Here is a 15,339-nt window from a genome sequence, read left to right as displayed (position 1 = left end):
TGCAGAAGTAAGCTTTTTATATAGATAGATAGATAGATAGATAGATAGATAGATAGATAGATAGATAGATAGATAGAGATATATATATATATATATATATATATATATATATATATATATATATATATATATATATATATATATATATATAAGCATTAGCATTTTTATTGAACTATTTCATGCATCTCTCAGTACAGTTGCTGTATATATACCTATTTAAATAAAGTGATAGAGAACATATAAGTGTGTGCAACTGCAAGGCTTAAGAAGAAGCAATTCAGGTGTGAAAGTTTGTTTTGTACCGTAGCTGACAGGTTATTATTTATTATTAAGGTTTAGCTTTAGCTTTAGCCTTGATATTGATACGGTATAGTGTCAGAAGACTATAGGGTTAATTTACTGTATGTTATTTTAGGAGTTAATAACTGGTGCTTAACTGTATTATTGCACCAGTCATGCAGGTCATGCGAGCATGCTCTCCTGATCACCCACTGCGCAGGTAATGATAATACTAATGTCTCCCTGCTGTGACCCTGGCAGCAGCTAGCCAGGCTGCTCATAAATTTGTCTTTTTTTGTTGCCACTGTGAGGTTATGACTTGATTCAGGGCTTATACCAAACTTGAAAAATGTGTGGTCTCACGTTGCTGATACGTGAAGCCTGTGCCTCGTTGAGATGTACCTGTCAGGGCTTTCCATTTGTTTAGGAGGGATAGGCAAACAGCAGTCTTCAGGGAAGATGCGAGATTTGCAGAGTCAGGCTCATTGGCTTAATGTGATTGTGCAGCAGACTGTGATTTGATGCATGTTAAACCCTGCTGTCTTTCTTTCTCCCAGGGTCCTCCTTTAATCAAGCTTGTCCAGATCTTTCACTCTAAACATTTGCAACTTCACTCATCCGATTTAGAAAGGCTCCTCCAACATCCAACAAAGAGTAAAAGCTGCTGGTTAATCATTAAAAATGTGCAAGGCGGGGAAGCCTCTAGCTCACCCAGTAAGAGCGTTCGCCCCATGTTGGCTGAGTCCTGTAGTGGCACAGGGTTCATATCCGACCTGCTGCCCTTTGCTGCTTGTTATCCCCCATCTCTCTCCCCCTTTCATATCTATCAATTTTCAAATAAAGGGAAAAGCCCTAAAAAAATAATCTTAAAATAATGTGCACAGAAACTAGGGTTATTTTTAGCTGTTTTTTTACACCTCTGACAACAGCATGTTTGAAGGACCTCTCTGCATATCTAATGGTATGCTTCACATGTTCCAGGTGTCCTTGGTACTGTCAGCACTGCAGGCGGGGAACAAAGGCACCCAGGCCTGTATCACAGCAGCCAGCGCTGTTTCTGGCATCATCGCTGACCTGGACACCACCATCATGTTCGCCTCAGCTGGAACACTGAGCCCTGAGAATGAAGAGTCATTTGCTGACCACAGGTGCAATCACCTTGACCAAGACATTATGTTAAATGAAAACCTCTAATCACCAAAAAATAGATGATGGTTAAAAGCGAGCATATGATTAATAGGTTTCGTGAGCACATGGATAATACAACATATGTTTGCTGTGAGTTAACTTACCAAGATTTAAGTTGTCATTTTTCTTTTGATGACTCACTCAGGAGAAGTGCAGTTTTGTCAATAAAGCTCAGTATTCAGATGCATTTCACATAATGAATGTAAATTGAAAATTGTCCTAACTAAACACACATTCTGTTAAAAAGCAACAGCTTCCTTTCATTTTGCTGGTACTTGAGCGTGGCTGTGATGCAGATTGTGACAAAATGTGTCCCGTCCATCAGGGAGAGCATCCTGAAGACAGCCAAGGCACTGGTGGAGGACACCAAACTGCTCGTTGCTGGAGCCGCATCCAGCCAGGAGAAACTGGCCCAGGCTGCACAGTCCTCAGCCAAGACCATCACTCAGCTCACTGAGGTGGTCAAAATGGGAGCCACCAGCATGGGCTCTGAGAACCCAGAGACACAGGTGACGAAACTCTCAAAGACATTCAAACAAAAGAATGTCTAATACAACCACAGATGTTTCAGCCATATGTAGTCACAGTTGTACGCCTTTGTGTTCCAGCAAAGCTCAGGTATTACTTATTTACTTAATTCAGCTGCACAGAACTTGAAACTTTTTTTTCTGAAATATTAGTCATTCATAATGAGTGTCCTCTATCTTGCTGTACACTGAGCATTAGATTCACTGTGTAATTGCAGATTAATCTGATAGTATACACATTGTGTTTCCTCTTTCCTCTGTGCATTTGACTCTATCTCTGCCTTTCACTAATTCTGAAGTATCATGACTAGGTGGGAGTGATAAGGGCTGCTGTATTAAATCCTTTCCCCAGGGTGCTACTGATAAACCTTTACTCTGACCATTGTGCCGTATTGATTGCAGCTCTATCTCCTCAGGTGGTTCTGATAAACGCGGTGCGGGATGTGGCCAAGGCTCTGGCCGAACTCATTAGCGCCACCAAATGTGCCGCCGGCAAGCCAGCAGACGACCCGTCCATGTATCAGCTGAAGAGCGCTGCCAAGGTAAAGGAATACACCGCTATAACAAATTAACAAATGCCATATCTGGTTTAGCTGTGTATTGATTTCAGCAATGCCAGTCTCCAATTTATTATTCAGCCTATACTTCATCACTGACAGGACACTGCATGTGGATATGTATTCTACAAAATGCTATGTTTAGTTTGACGTATCTTGTAGCACAAAGTAAGGCTTTTCAAAGGAATGATAAGACAGTCCTCATCAAAGTTTGCAAGGTATTCACTTTATCTGTCATATCTGTATGTGGGATGAGACACATCAATAAGATGTACATTGCGTGCATACATATATGTGTGTGCGTGTGTGTGTAAGAGAGAGAGGGTTAGTATGCTTTACTGAGAACTACTGTATCTGTAACCACAGGATTCCCTCTATTGTAACTGTTAAGGAGTATCTGGACTGTCAAGATTGAAGCTTCACATAATTCTATTTGTCATGTCAAGTCAGTTTTATTTACCAAGCTGAAAAACAGAGTCTCAGAGTGCTTTACAATCTGTACAAGACATCTTCTATTATTAGACCCCACATAAAATACTTTAAAGGTGAACAAATGGACAAAACCTTTAAAAAAGCAGCATAGGTGGGCTATGTACAGAGTAGATGGAAACAGCAGTAGTAGAATTACAATATGGAAAAACAAAGTTACAATATGAAAAAAAGAAGAAGAACAAAACTAAAGTTATAATATGAAGTACACAAAATGTGTAATATAAAGCAAATGCAGTATAATATAAAGTACATTTCAAGTTAAAGTTTTAAGAGTTAATATTTTTTTGATCAGAGAAAATATGTTTTCTCCCACCGAGGGCTGGGAGAATCTGGACTGTACATACACAAGAAGGGAGAGAGTTTTTATTTAACTCTTGATTGTCATGACCACTGTCACACCTGCCAACTGCTGAAGAATAAAAACTGGAGATCAGACCTTATGCATCTAATCATGGTGCAGTTGTGATCACTTGAATAGAGAAATAAAGATCAAAGTATTGAATCAGTGACCGAGCCTCAGATACCTCTGAACCAAAGATTTGCTAGTCTTCCTCCTCATATTATTTATGTATTGTTCTCACAACGATCATCCCGAGCGCAGCATGTAACTCTAACTGTTGCGTGGGGTTTCTTATGTTTTCTCATCTAAATGGAATTAGGGCCACCCATGGACCTGGTTATGCTGACAGATTGTCTCTGTTCCTCCAACATATGGTGACCTCCAAATGGGACCCTCTCAAACTCCTAGCGATCATGTTGCTTGAATTCCTAACCTAATAATGTACACTGTGCTGAATGCAGTACTGGCAAAACAAAATGTATCACCATGAATAAAACTTGAATTGTTCTAGGTGTCAGTGAATTAACTGTATTACAAGTAGTAAATCATCCTGATTTAATTTGAAATACATCCCTCAGTCTTCTCTTTCTTCAGCAGCTTATCTTTCATTTTCATTAGAAAAGCACCTTTAACACATGGAACCATTACTCACTTTAATAGAATCAGTGAAGGAGGAGGCCAAAGGAATTTGGCAATGTAATGTTTTGCAGCTGAGGAGAAAGAGCTCCACCTCCTGGTCTGACTGTGAGCCTCATCACGTCTCCCTTCATTTGACAGGTCATGGTGACCAACGTGACGTCTCTTCTAAAAACAGTGAAGGCAGTGGAAGATGAAGCGACTCGCGGGACCAGGGCACTGGAGGCCACCATTGAGTGCATCAAGCAGGAGCTGACAGTAAGAGCGCCTCACAGGCCGAAGCTCTTCTTTACGGTCTTTTGAGAGTCAACTGATAAGACACAGCCTCTCTGAAAACAGGGTCAGGGATATCTATGTCTATTATTCTGAACATAACAGGGGAGCTTTTTGTTCTTTTTCCTTTATTATCTGTCCAGCTCCTTTCCTCCTCCTTCCCTCTCAGCCCCTGCAGGTTTCTCACAGCTCTTATCAGTGTCTGGGTAGCCGGCGCATGCAGAGTGAGAAAGGAAGAAGATTTCAAGAGCTTGTTTATTTGTAATTTACTGCTAATCCTTAACAGAGGACCCCCCAGCCCGAGAGGAGGCTTTGCCAAGAGCTCCAGCCGAATTCAACACAGTCTACCAAACTCCTAATTATACAGCTACCTTTATCAAGAAGTCCTGTCTTCCTCACTTGTTTAGGTGTACACTTCTTCATTTTTTCTCTGAGAATGTTCCTATCTCTATTAGCTTATCTGAGTCCCTGTCATGCCTATTGCCAACTACCTGTGTCTGTGGGTCTCCATCATGTCAGGTGTTCCAGTCCAAGGACATCCCAGACAAGTCCACCACACCCGAGGAGTTCATCCGCATGACAAAGGGCATCACCATAGCAACGGCCAAGGCAGTGGCTGCAGGCAACTCTGCTCAGCAGGATGATGTGATCGCCACAGCCAACCTGAGCCGGAAAGCCATATCCGATATGCTGACTACCTGCAAGGTGCTAATCCACTCTGCCCTGCCAGAACAGGCCTCACACAGACATAACTGGGCTGCCAAGGAACATGTGAGCCCAGCCTGCTGAGAGCAGATAGGACATTAGAGGCTAGTCTACTTTACGGCTGCTCCCGCTGGTAGTGACTCACTTTTCAAAGTCGTGCAGCGGAGCATCAGTCAGGATGTCCTTCAGTGACTGTAAAGCCCTAACAAGACAAAAACATAAGGGTTACAGCATTGTATGCTATGCTTTTGAATATCAAGGTATTACAAACACATTAGTGAAAATTAATTTATTCGCTATGAATGTGGTTTGTGATTGGCACGAGATAATGTGCATATCCCAGACCTCACATTTTCACTTTTATATCAGGACATGTTTTAAATTGTAACATTCAAAAACAATTGTTGTATCCTTTTTTTAAATTCACAATACAACATTGTTTTCTCACCCTTCCAGAAAGCAGCTTGCCACCCAGAAGTGGGTGAGGAATTAAGGAGCAAGGCCCTGCAGTACGGCTCTGAGTGCACCGCTGGATACATCAACCTTCTGGAGCAAGTCCTGCAGGTTAGAATGAGTCACGTGTAATGAATAAAGGATGTGATGGAAGTGATGTGTGTGTGTGTGTGTGTGTGTGTGTGTGTGTGTGTGTGTGTGTGTGTGTGTGTGTGTGTGTGTGTGTGTGTGTGTGTGTGTGTGTGTGTAAGAGTGGATCCTGATATTTACTATTACCAAGTGAGGTTTCACAGGTCTTATCTGCAGGATGAAATCCTCTGATGCTTGAACAAATGTTCCCGGCTTCCTGTCAGTCATGCTTGCGTTTACTGTAGCATCACCTCAGCTAAAAAGTCTGGTGAAATTCTGTCAAGTTTTTTCTCATTTTCAACAAATCCCACAACAATTCATAAACCAACAGTTAATTGATACTACCAACAAGTATTATCTCTATGTAGACCTCTAATATTTTCCAGAAACTGTTAAAAACATATACATTAGCTACACTATTGCACTGGGTGATTTGCTCTTCACTATGAATAACATGAACACTGTAGTTTTTTTCGGATCAATCCCACATACTGTACACGGTCCTGCTGCTGTAAATACTCTGTGTGCTAAAAAACTACAGTACCCAGCTGTGTTAGGAAATTACTCAGCCTTTTATAAATATGAAACTTTCTTTTATTTAGGCTTGTTGTCAAATAAGAAAAATATGGAATGATAATATAATAATAACCCTTAAAATAATAACCCAAACCCTTCACCAATGAATGACAAAGCTGTAGAATATATATCTTACACCACAGTGTATATCTACAGAAGATCTGATTTCATTTCTGAGCACCTTGTTGCTTAAATCGGCATATTAATCAGCAAAAAACTTGTTTTCATTAAAATCTGTAGTTCATAACAACACTCATGTGTTAAGTTAAGTGGGTTGCCATGTAACAGTTGCTAATTGCTGTATTAAGTAACTTAATTTTTATCTTACTTCAATAATTGGGAGTACATCATGTTGATTCTGGCAGCCACTAAAATTACCTTGTGTCATAATTTGTTTGACATTGCCAAGTTAATTATAAGTGTTGCCAAGTTATTTTTTTTACTTAAATTGTTACAGAAGAGATATAAATGCTTTTTTTGTCAGCTATCGCTGGCAGCCATGTGCATGTTAGAAATGGAGTATTCTGGGGCGGCCTCTGGCTCACCCGGTGGGAGCGTTCGCCCCATGTTGGCTGAGTCCTGCAGCCGCGCAGGGTTCGAATCCGACCTGCTGCCCTTTGCTGCATGTCGTCCCCCATCTCTCTCCGCCTTTCATGTCTATCCACTTTGAAATAAAGGGAAAAGCCCCAAAAAATAATCTTAAAAAAAGAAAGAAATAGAGTATTCTTTGCCCTGTAATTCATCTTTTACATTGCATTACTTCTGTCCTTTGTTCGTGGTGTGTGTGTGTGTGTGTGTTGGGCTCTCTTGTATTCTCAGGTGTTGCACAGGCCCCTGCCCGAGCAGAAGCAGCAGCTGGCCTTACACTCGAAGCATGTGGCAGCGTGTGTGACAGAGCTCGTCCAGACAGCTGAGGCCATGAAAGGTGAGGCCACCTTAACACACATGAAAAGCTGTATATATTTAGTTTAAGTGTTTGCGGTACATTATAAAACAGTACAATGGTTGGAAGCAAGAGGCTTTCCATGAGGAGCCAACTCAATTATATAATATATAAAAAAAATAAAATAAAATAAAGGATGAGAGGATTGTGGAGATGTTAGAGATTAGTCAAAGGAGTCCTAATCCTCTTGTGCATGAATCATATTATGGTGTTATTGAGTCAAGCCACCAAACTGTCTGCGTCCGTAATAAAAATGAAAATCCCTTTACAATATTAAAATATGCACCGTAGAGTGATTGCCGTGCAAATAGTTCCAAGTTAAGCTCTGTAGGCTGGTTATGACACGGAGTGTTTGCTAGTGAAGCTACACTGCTGCATCTGACAGGAGTAATAGATTGTGTTTGGATGAGAATTAGATTTCCGTGTATACCCTGAGACCCAGCAGGGCTATCCACTTCACCTCTCTAATGTCCCATGTGCTCTCTCCCTCTCTCTCCCCCTTTCTTCCCTTGCTGCCTCAGATGGAGGTAAGTGGGATATGGTGTATTTTGCTCCTCCAGATCACCTTTCATAGAGTCAGAAGGGGGTAGCGGAGTTGGCAGCTTGGGGGTGGGGGTGCAGAACAGATTTCCCCAGAGCTCAACGTAATCTATGAAAACATCGTTCCATCTGCTTTACCAAGCTGTCCCCAAACAGCTCTGTTTCATGGGCACTTAAAAACCTATATAAAAAAGACAATGATCCATCAAATGTGCATTTCTTCTTACTTTTAGTTTATCTTATTTAACTTTGAGGCATTACTGTCATACTGCAAACAATTCTTTGGAATGTTTAGAGCTGATTAACTTTGCTGCAGCTGAAGTAGGTGGAGATTTAGCATCTCTGTGATGCCTGGATTGTGTGAATGAGTGATCATTGAAGCATAATTTTGACCTCTTGTTACATAAAAGTACAGTAAATGTTATCACCAGAATTATTGCACTGGTGTTTATATTGAGAGCCTGTTCTAAAAAAGCCAACGTTTGAGTATGTGTTGATGGTCGCTTTCAGGCTCAGAGTGTGTGGACCCTGAGGACCCCACTGTCATCGCAGAGACTGAGCTCCTCGGAGCAGCAGCGTCCATTGAAGCTGCAGCCAAGAAACTAGAGCAGCTGAAACCCAGAGCCAAGCCCAAGGTAAAAGTGCCCATTTCAACCCTTTTCAGTCCACACAAACCCACACACAACTTTCTGCCGTTAATCAGCAGGGAGACGATGTGGGCTGAAGGTAGGAAAAGGTGACACTGACTTTGAGGTGGACTCATCTTTTTCAGTGACTGAGCTGCTATCTCTCTGTCATTAACAGAGACGTTCTTTTTTCTTCCTTACACATATGTTGACTCAGACAGCTGGTCCAGTGAGCTAACATATGATGTCGGTAAAACTTTCTTCAAAGGCACTTGTGGTTATTTTGGTATTTTGAGTTGTGTTGCCAGGAGACGCAATTACACTGCTGGGTCCTCAAGCTTATGTTGGAATAAGTTCAAAATGTGTGATGAACTGTTGTGACCCTTTCCGAAAGAAAGGGCCTCTGTCTAATTGAACTTATTTCCTTTGTTTTATTGCAGTGTTCCTCATTTCTAGACTAAACTGAGGGGATATTACAGAGGCTATTCTTCTCCCCCACACACAGTGGTATTGCTTAAAGAACTTTACCGCATAATACACAGAGAAAATAGGCAAAAGATGGGAGATGGTAGTGATAGTGCCTTTGGAAAGTGACGTGACTTTTATGTTGTTCTATGTGCAGTACAGATTTGTGTTTGTGGTGTGCCACTGCATGATTGTGTTGGTTGTTTGTTTATCTGTCTCTGGAGACTGTATAGTTGGACCCTAGTGCTTTTCCTTCTGTGCCTGTAGTGCTTTTCCCCCTTTTCTAAACCTCTTCCTATACACAGAGTGATTGTCAGTTCACTCCTCTGCACGTATGATATACATTAAAGTATATTTAGGTTATCCCACTTTTAATAAAGCCCTTTCAGTTCACCCCTATGCACATATGATATACATTAAAGTATATATTGGTTGCCCCACTTTTAATAAAGCCCATATAATGCTCTGACTCATACTATAATTCCACAGCTACAGACTGTATTTATGAGGACCTTTGTGTTTATGAAAGGGGATTAGTGAGTGAAAGGCTTTGCATTTTTTTTAGATGTCAGTGTCTCCCTCTAGTGATCTAAATCAGCTTTACCAAATACTGATTTCTACTGTTTATTTTCTCATGTGAGGACACACTTTTTTATGACCATGCCTTACCATCGCTTATATTTAGAAACTAGCTAAAACATTTGTCCATCCATCTGTGTTCATGTACTGTGCACTCATAATTATTGTTTAGAGCAATATGATTATTTGAAATCACAATATTTGACCCTTAGTTTTTTCCCCCGAGACAGAGCTAAAAACTACCCCATATAATTCTTAGAGGCATTAAGCTATCCTAAATAAAATACCCCATCAGATTGAAACAGGTGTTATTTGTCTGAAACAGCTTGGATTCTCCTTCCTCCTCTTTACTCCCTCTCCTCTCTGCTCCTTCGTCCCTCCCACCCTACAAGGAGGGAGGGCTCTAGTGCTCCCAGCATGCCTCCTTGCCCTGCCTCCCCCTCCTTCTCTAAGCCGTTGTAGACCTGGAAGCCTTCTCTGCAGGGCTCTGTCTGATATGTTTGATATATTAGGTTGTTATTCAGTCCAACTATATATCAAACATATTCCTACAGTGTCCCGCCCTGTCTCCAGCCACGTGTGCCTTATGTGTTTATGGAGGTCTCTGGTCAATCACATGCTGTTGACTGCTAAGGCAGAGATTTGTTAACTGTCTCTGAACTGATGCACTGGGATCTTCATAATGGTGTTAAGTCCAGGTGTGGGAATTGGGATATCATGTTCGATTGTGCTTTTTGTGAAAGAAAGTTGAACATGATAGGTTATGCTCAAGGCAGTAGCGGACACTGAGGTCATGCACACAGTATTTTGTGAGTTTTAGGAAGCTGGAGGGGGTTACATGCTACAACAAATGAATACTTGTTGGATATTTTACAGGCTACTTTTTATATTCTCTGTATGCCAATTCCACTTCATTTAGGCCTATTAATAAATATATTTCCCCACCAGAAGTTTACTCCTGGCAGTGTAGAAAAGGCTTTGAAACAGCATTTAGACCATCATGTTGGGGAGTAAAATTGACAGAGAATACAGTCAAACAGTTAATGACAAACCCCACAATCATGATTTAGTATTTATAAAATCCTGGTTACGGCCCTAGTTGACCTGGTAGGATGCTAAAGTCTAAATATGTGGTTTTACTTTCAGCAGGCAGATGAGACGCTGGATTTTGAGGAGCAGATCTTAGAAGCAGCAAAGTCTATCGCTGCAGCGACTAGCGCTCTTGTTAAATCTGCATCAGCCGCTCAGAGAGAACTGGTGGCACAAGGCAAGGTCAGTCAATACAGCTACTCAGACACTCAGCAAGATTCTATACATTACTAATAATATAAAACAACATATACATTATGTTTTTTTACCCAATGTCAACCTCAGGTAGGATCCAATCTGGCCAATGCAGTGGATGACGGCCAGTGGTCACAGGGTCTTATATCAGCTGTAAGTTCCCTTCAACACATTTATAATGTATACATGCTGTGTAAACCTTGTTAATGTTACCCAGATTGCAACAAAATGTAAACTCAACCATAGAGCATGTGTGGATTTGTTGCTTGCTGTAGGCACGTATGGTAGCGGCAGCAACCAGTAGCCTGTGTGAGGCCGCTAACGCCTCAGTGCAGGGCCACGCCAGCGAAGAGAAGCTCATCTCTTCAGCCAAACAGGTTGCAGCCTCTACGGCTCAGCTGCTGGTGGCCTGCAAGGTGAAGGCGGACCAGGATTCTGAAGCCATGAGGAGACTACAGGTAACACTGAAAGACAAAAAAAAGTTTGAATGTGTCCATGGAACTGTGTACACGTAGATTGTATGCATGCTAACTTTGAGATGATCTTTTCGAAGGCTGCTGGCAACGCAGTGAAGCGAGCTTCGGACAACCTGGTGAAGGCGGCTCAGAAAGCAGCATTTGACAAGTCTGAAGATGACAGCGTGGTGGTAAAGACCAAATTTGTTGGAGGCATAGCTCAGGTGAGACAAAATCCTGAAAAATGTTTATGTGAGACCAGTAACAGAAATCATTCATATTTTGCGCCTCTGACGGATATGCTAAAATGCCACAGTCATTTTTTGGAGTTTCTGTGGATAAACAGCTCATCAGCCACCCATAGCTGCAAAACATCACATCTCTTGAAGCCTTGTGAAATGGCTTCATTTTCATCTTTGCAAAAATTTGAAAGTAATTGAAGAGTGAGTGTCTCTTTTTCTAAACTCCATGGTGCCACAGGAAGCTTTACTTTTCATCATGATTGATTGGGTTCCTTTTTCAGTCAGTGGTGCACCCCAGCTGGGCATCAGTCTCATTGATGTCTGATTATTGTCGCACTGAGGGGAGCTTTTGACGGCATTGTCTCTTTAACTAATTTAGACTGTGATTGACCATTTATTGTTTTTTTTAATGGCCCAAATAAGTATTATTATGTTCAAAATGTTATAGCCTTATGCTAACTATCTTTACTACTCTTATACATTTTTATTTGTTCATGTTCATAAAATATTTTGATCTGACTGATGAACAACTAGTGATTGACAGCTAATGCACATGCAGTCCAAAAGTTGTCATGAATTTACCTTTTCAAATGTTTGCTGTAATGTTTAAACGCTTCATTTCTACATGCATCACAACCAATCTTCTCCACTTAAAGAGATTTTATGAAATGTTGGTTCATTTTAATATACCCTAAGCCATACTTTGTCTCTATGACATGCTGTTTCCTGTATTTTTCTCCAGTGTGTTGTGCTTGGAGTTAACAGGCTGTACAGTGTGAGCAGAGTACTGTGCATCTGTTGGTTTTCCATATCAAGTTATCCACAGGAATGGGATTATGATGAGTGGAAGGCAAATTTTTCTGTCAGCTGTTCCCCTTCTCCTCAGATCATTGCAGCTCAGGAGGAGATGCTGAGGAAGGAGCGAGAGCTGGAGGAAGCCCGGAAGAAGCTGGCTCAGATCCGACAGCAGCAGTACAAGTTCCTGCCCAGCGAGCTGAGGGAGGATGAGGGATGATTGGCAGATGGGGCATGAGTCACGCTGATGACACCTTCTTGTAATGGGGAGATGTTGCCGATTGTTGTACGATTGGCTGCTTTGCTCTCATATAACCGAGGAATATACAGCACTTGAAACAGGCCCATTTGGTGAGAAAAACAAGTGCCTGTGCTCTGTAGTGTATTTGTGTGTGTGTGTATGTGCGTGTGTGACGTGTGTATGTATTTTTAAGTGAACGGCATTGACATTCAGAGTTCAATATGGAGAAGGTTGTTACAGTTGTCACTATAAGCAAGTTACTGTACAGGCAGTATGATAAAGTTGTATGATAAACGTATCATTGCTTTGTGAGTGTTACTGCATCATGAGCTTTACCGACTGTTACAATCATGAATCGAAGATGTTACGAGTGCAGAAATCCTCTATAATCACTGAATGTTATATAATTGTTGAAGGTTTAGATCAAATAGAAATTAACTGATGATCTCTCTGCAACTAGCAGAACAAACCTAAGGGTCCACAGCTTGTATTCTAAATGTAAAAACCTCAAGGGGTTAATAAAAAGGCAGGAGGGGGACTCCTCATTTCACCACTGGCTTGCATGCACCATAATGTCTATACATATCAATGAAGCTACTAACCAATAGAGTAGTATAGTGTGGAAAGGCACTTGTATTTTACTAATAAAAATGTGAATTTGGGGTTTGCTGTTAAACCAGCAAATCTTTGGAAAAAAGGATTCTGATTAAACTATGTTGTCTAGCTTGACACCAAACAATGAGTGGTTCTGATTGAAGTAAATAAAAAAAATAACCGGCCACTGGCCAACATTAGCTCTAAAGATATTTATTCTTGGCAGATTTTTTTTCTTAAACAGCAGACAGGTGTTGTTCGGAGAATCTGGACTATATCAGACCAAATATGTCATGCTGCTTTTATATCATGTCACTTCATGTAGCCCCATCTGTTATTCCCTCACATACACAGAGCTGTATAGGGAACATATGTTTACATTATTTGTCATGTTTGTTCTCTCTTGTTTAATTCCTCTCCCATTAACACTGGCCAGATTTTGTACCCACTGTACTGTACACACACACACACACACACACACACACACATAGTTATTCTCCATTAGTCACTGCCCTGTCATGGTAAAGGCATTTTCACTTTAGACTGACAGCAATACATTACAGTGAATATCCTAGTGGGATAATTGTGGTTGTAAGATTGGTTATGTGCAATGATATTTGGCTTTTGAATGAAACAAGCATACATTATGCACTGAAGTTGCTCATAAACATACGCACTGAAAATAGAAATTGAAAGGAAAAAGCTTCAAGCTCTGATTGAGGAAACTAATTCAATGCTTTGTTTCTTTAGTATATTAATGTATGGTATATTGGACATTTTAAGCACTTCATCTCCTCAGTCTGTCCATGCCAGTGTCTGGACTGCATTGTGTACTAGTGCCTTACTTGAGTCTGCCCTGCGAGCAGTTGAAGATCAGGCTGAGTGGGAGCCTGAGCCTTGTCCTCTCTGGATCAGGACATTATGCCAGTCTAATCCCCATCGGGGTCTTAATAAACTGTCACCTACTCCTTTGCCATACAATACAACGCCTTGGCTAGTGGCCTACTTGCCTACAATATTATAATGCTGATATAAAAGGGCATCTGTGGATACCTTAGGATTTAGAGACCATGTTGGAAAACTAACACTAGACTGCATTCCATGAGCATGTGGCAATTTGTGTTTAAAGTCAAGAAATTGTTGAAATCATTATGCCAAGTCCCGCTTAAATGTTGGACTTAAGAATTTTTTTTAAAAAAAAAAAAAAAAAAAAAAATATAATAAAAAAAAAAAAAAAATAAAAAAAAAAAATATTTTAAAATTTTTTTTTGGGATATAAAAAAAAAAAAAAAAAAGTTACTTGCTTTGTTATGAATAGGTGTTGTGCTTTCTTTAACAGACTGCATTAGTTTTATGATTTAATGCTGTATGTATAATATTTATCTGGTCACAAAAGTATTTTTTGTATTCACCAAAAATAAAGAGTTTCAGTACCATTAGGATTATGTTGTCCTTTTTTTATTATATCAACGAATGTAGTGGACAATAGAGATATCTCATAGAAAAAAAGTCATCCTGCATTCTTTCCAGCAGATGTCAGTATTATCGTTAATAGTTCAGTCAGAGGGATCAGTGGATGTTAGGAGAAATATCTTCTAGTGGAAGGATTGGCAAAGTTAGCCAGACCAAATATGGACCTAGTGGATGTGCTTTTTTCCCCCCTCCTGGTTCCCAGACCTTGAACTATGCAGCGATTCCCATTTAGATGTTTTGGTCAAGAATGAGAGTTCGCATAACTTTTGCTCTCTGGGTTTCACAGTTACACAGCTAAAACCTTTTCTAGGGCTGTTTAGAAGTAGCCTAATATTGACATTTTGTTGGTCAGCTACTACCTCAAACTTGAACTTAGACCTTTTCTTCCCCAGTTGATACAAAATCTTATTTCACTCTGAAGCTGATCCTCTTTCTGTGTCAGCAGCATATGAGGGCAGAGTGTGTAAACGATGGTTCGAAGTGGTCAGCACAATACACTGAGTCGTCCTAATGAACACCATATTTGGTTGTTTGAGTGTTTTGGTCTCATGCAAGGCCAGGCCACACAGTGGAGAGGGGAAACTGAAGCCATGTGTTTAACAGGGAGTGGCCTTCTACTACTCTCTGTCTCTCTACCTCCCTCTCGCTCTCTGCCTTCAGTCCTAGGGACCAGGAGGATGTTTATCTGGTTTACTTTGGAATTTGTGCAGAGTTATCAAAACCTCGAATAATGTACAGCAGAGACGTGGGCTGGTTGAGTACGTCCTCTTACTGTCCTGAACTTTATGATTTCAGATGGATTAGTAAACCAGGCTGTTATAGCTGTAATCAGGTTTCCACCTTAGTTTTACAGTCTATGGTTTCCACAAAGGTCCTGTATTTATATTACCTAGCATGGTAGCTGGATTCTCGCGATATCACAAGATCACGCGAAAATCCGTCTTGTC

At 40.7% G+C, this 15,339-nt stretch overlaps 1 protein-coding gene and 1 long non-coding RNA gene across 9 annotated transcripts in view; one reads left to right on the top strand and one right to left on the bottom strand.

The window, feature by feature from the left end:
- Positions 1-14,105, top strand: part of tln2b (talin 2b) — an 81,494-nt gene extending 67,389 nt beyond the window's left edge. For 5 of the 8 annotated variants that reach the window (XM_039808504.1, XM_039808498.1, XM_039808501.1 and 2 more), the window contains exons 45-58: positions 1,261-1,427; positions 1,793-1,976; positions 2,411-2,536; positions 4,161-4,277; positions 4,812-4,997; positions 5,454-5,561; positions 6,975-7,080; positions 7,620-7,625; positions 8,149-8,273; positions 10,455-10,580; positions 10,683-10,745; positions 10,868-11,050; positions 11,146-11,271; positions 12,176-14,105. In XM_039808504.1, coding sequence (XP_039664438.1) covers positions 1,261-1,427; positions 1,793-1,976; positions 2,411-2,536; positions 4,161-4,277; positions 4,812-4,997; positions 5,454-5,561; positions 6,975-7,080; positions 7,620-7,625; positions 8,149-8,273; positions 10,455-10,580; positions 10,683-10,745; positions 10,868-11,050; positions 11,146-11,271; positions 12,176-12,304 — 1,752 coding nt within the window. In that variant the 3' untranslated portion in view covers positions 12,305-14,105. The remainder of the gene's footprint in view (positions 1-1,260; positions 1,428-1,792; positions 1,977-2,410; positions 2,537-4,160; positions 4,278-4,811; positions 4,998-5,453; positions 5,562-6,974; positions 7,081-7,619; positions 7,626-8,148; positions 8,274-10,454; positions 10,581-10,682; positions 10,746-10,867; positions 11,051-11,145; positions 11,272-12,175) is intronic. The other 3 variants (XM_039808505.1, XM_039808503.1, XM_039808502.1) reach the window with 2 other exon arrangements.
- On the bottom strand, positions 2,988-4,883 carry LOC120563952. The gene is made up of 2 exons (XR_005640035.1): positions 4,784-4,883; positions 2,988-4,494 (listed from the first exon to the last, which is right to left on the bottom strand). It is a non-coding gene; the product is annotated as an uncharacterized LOC120563952 (long non-coding RNA).
- Positions 14,106-15,339: the final 1,234 nt, after the last annotated feature.

Source organism: Perca fluviatilis, chromosome 8 (genome assembly GCF_010015445.1).
Source record: "Perca fluviatilis chromosome 8, GENO_Pfluv_1.0, whole genome shotgun sequence".
Taxonomy (NCBI): domain Eukaryota; kingdom Metazoa; phylum Chordata; class Actinopteri; order Perciformes; family Percidae; genus Perca; species Perca fluviatilis.
The sequence above is the reverse complement of the archived record's forward strand: the minus strand, read 5'-3'. Positions and strand labels throughout refer to the sequence as shown.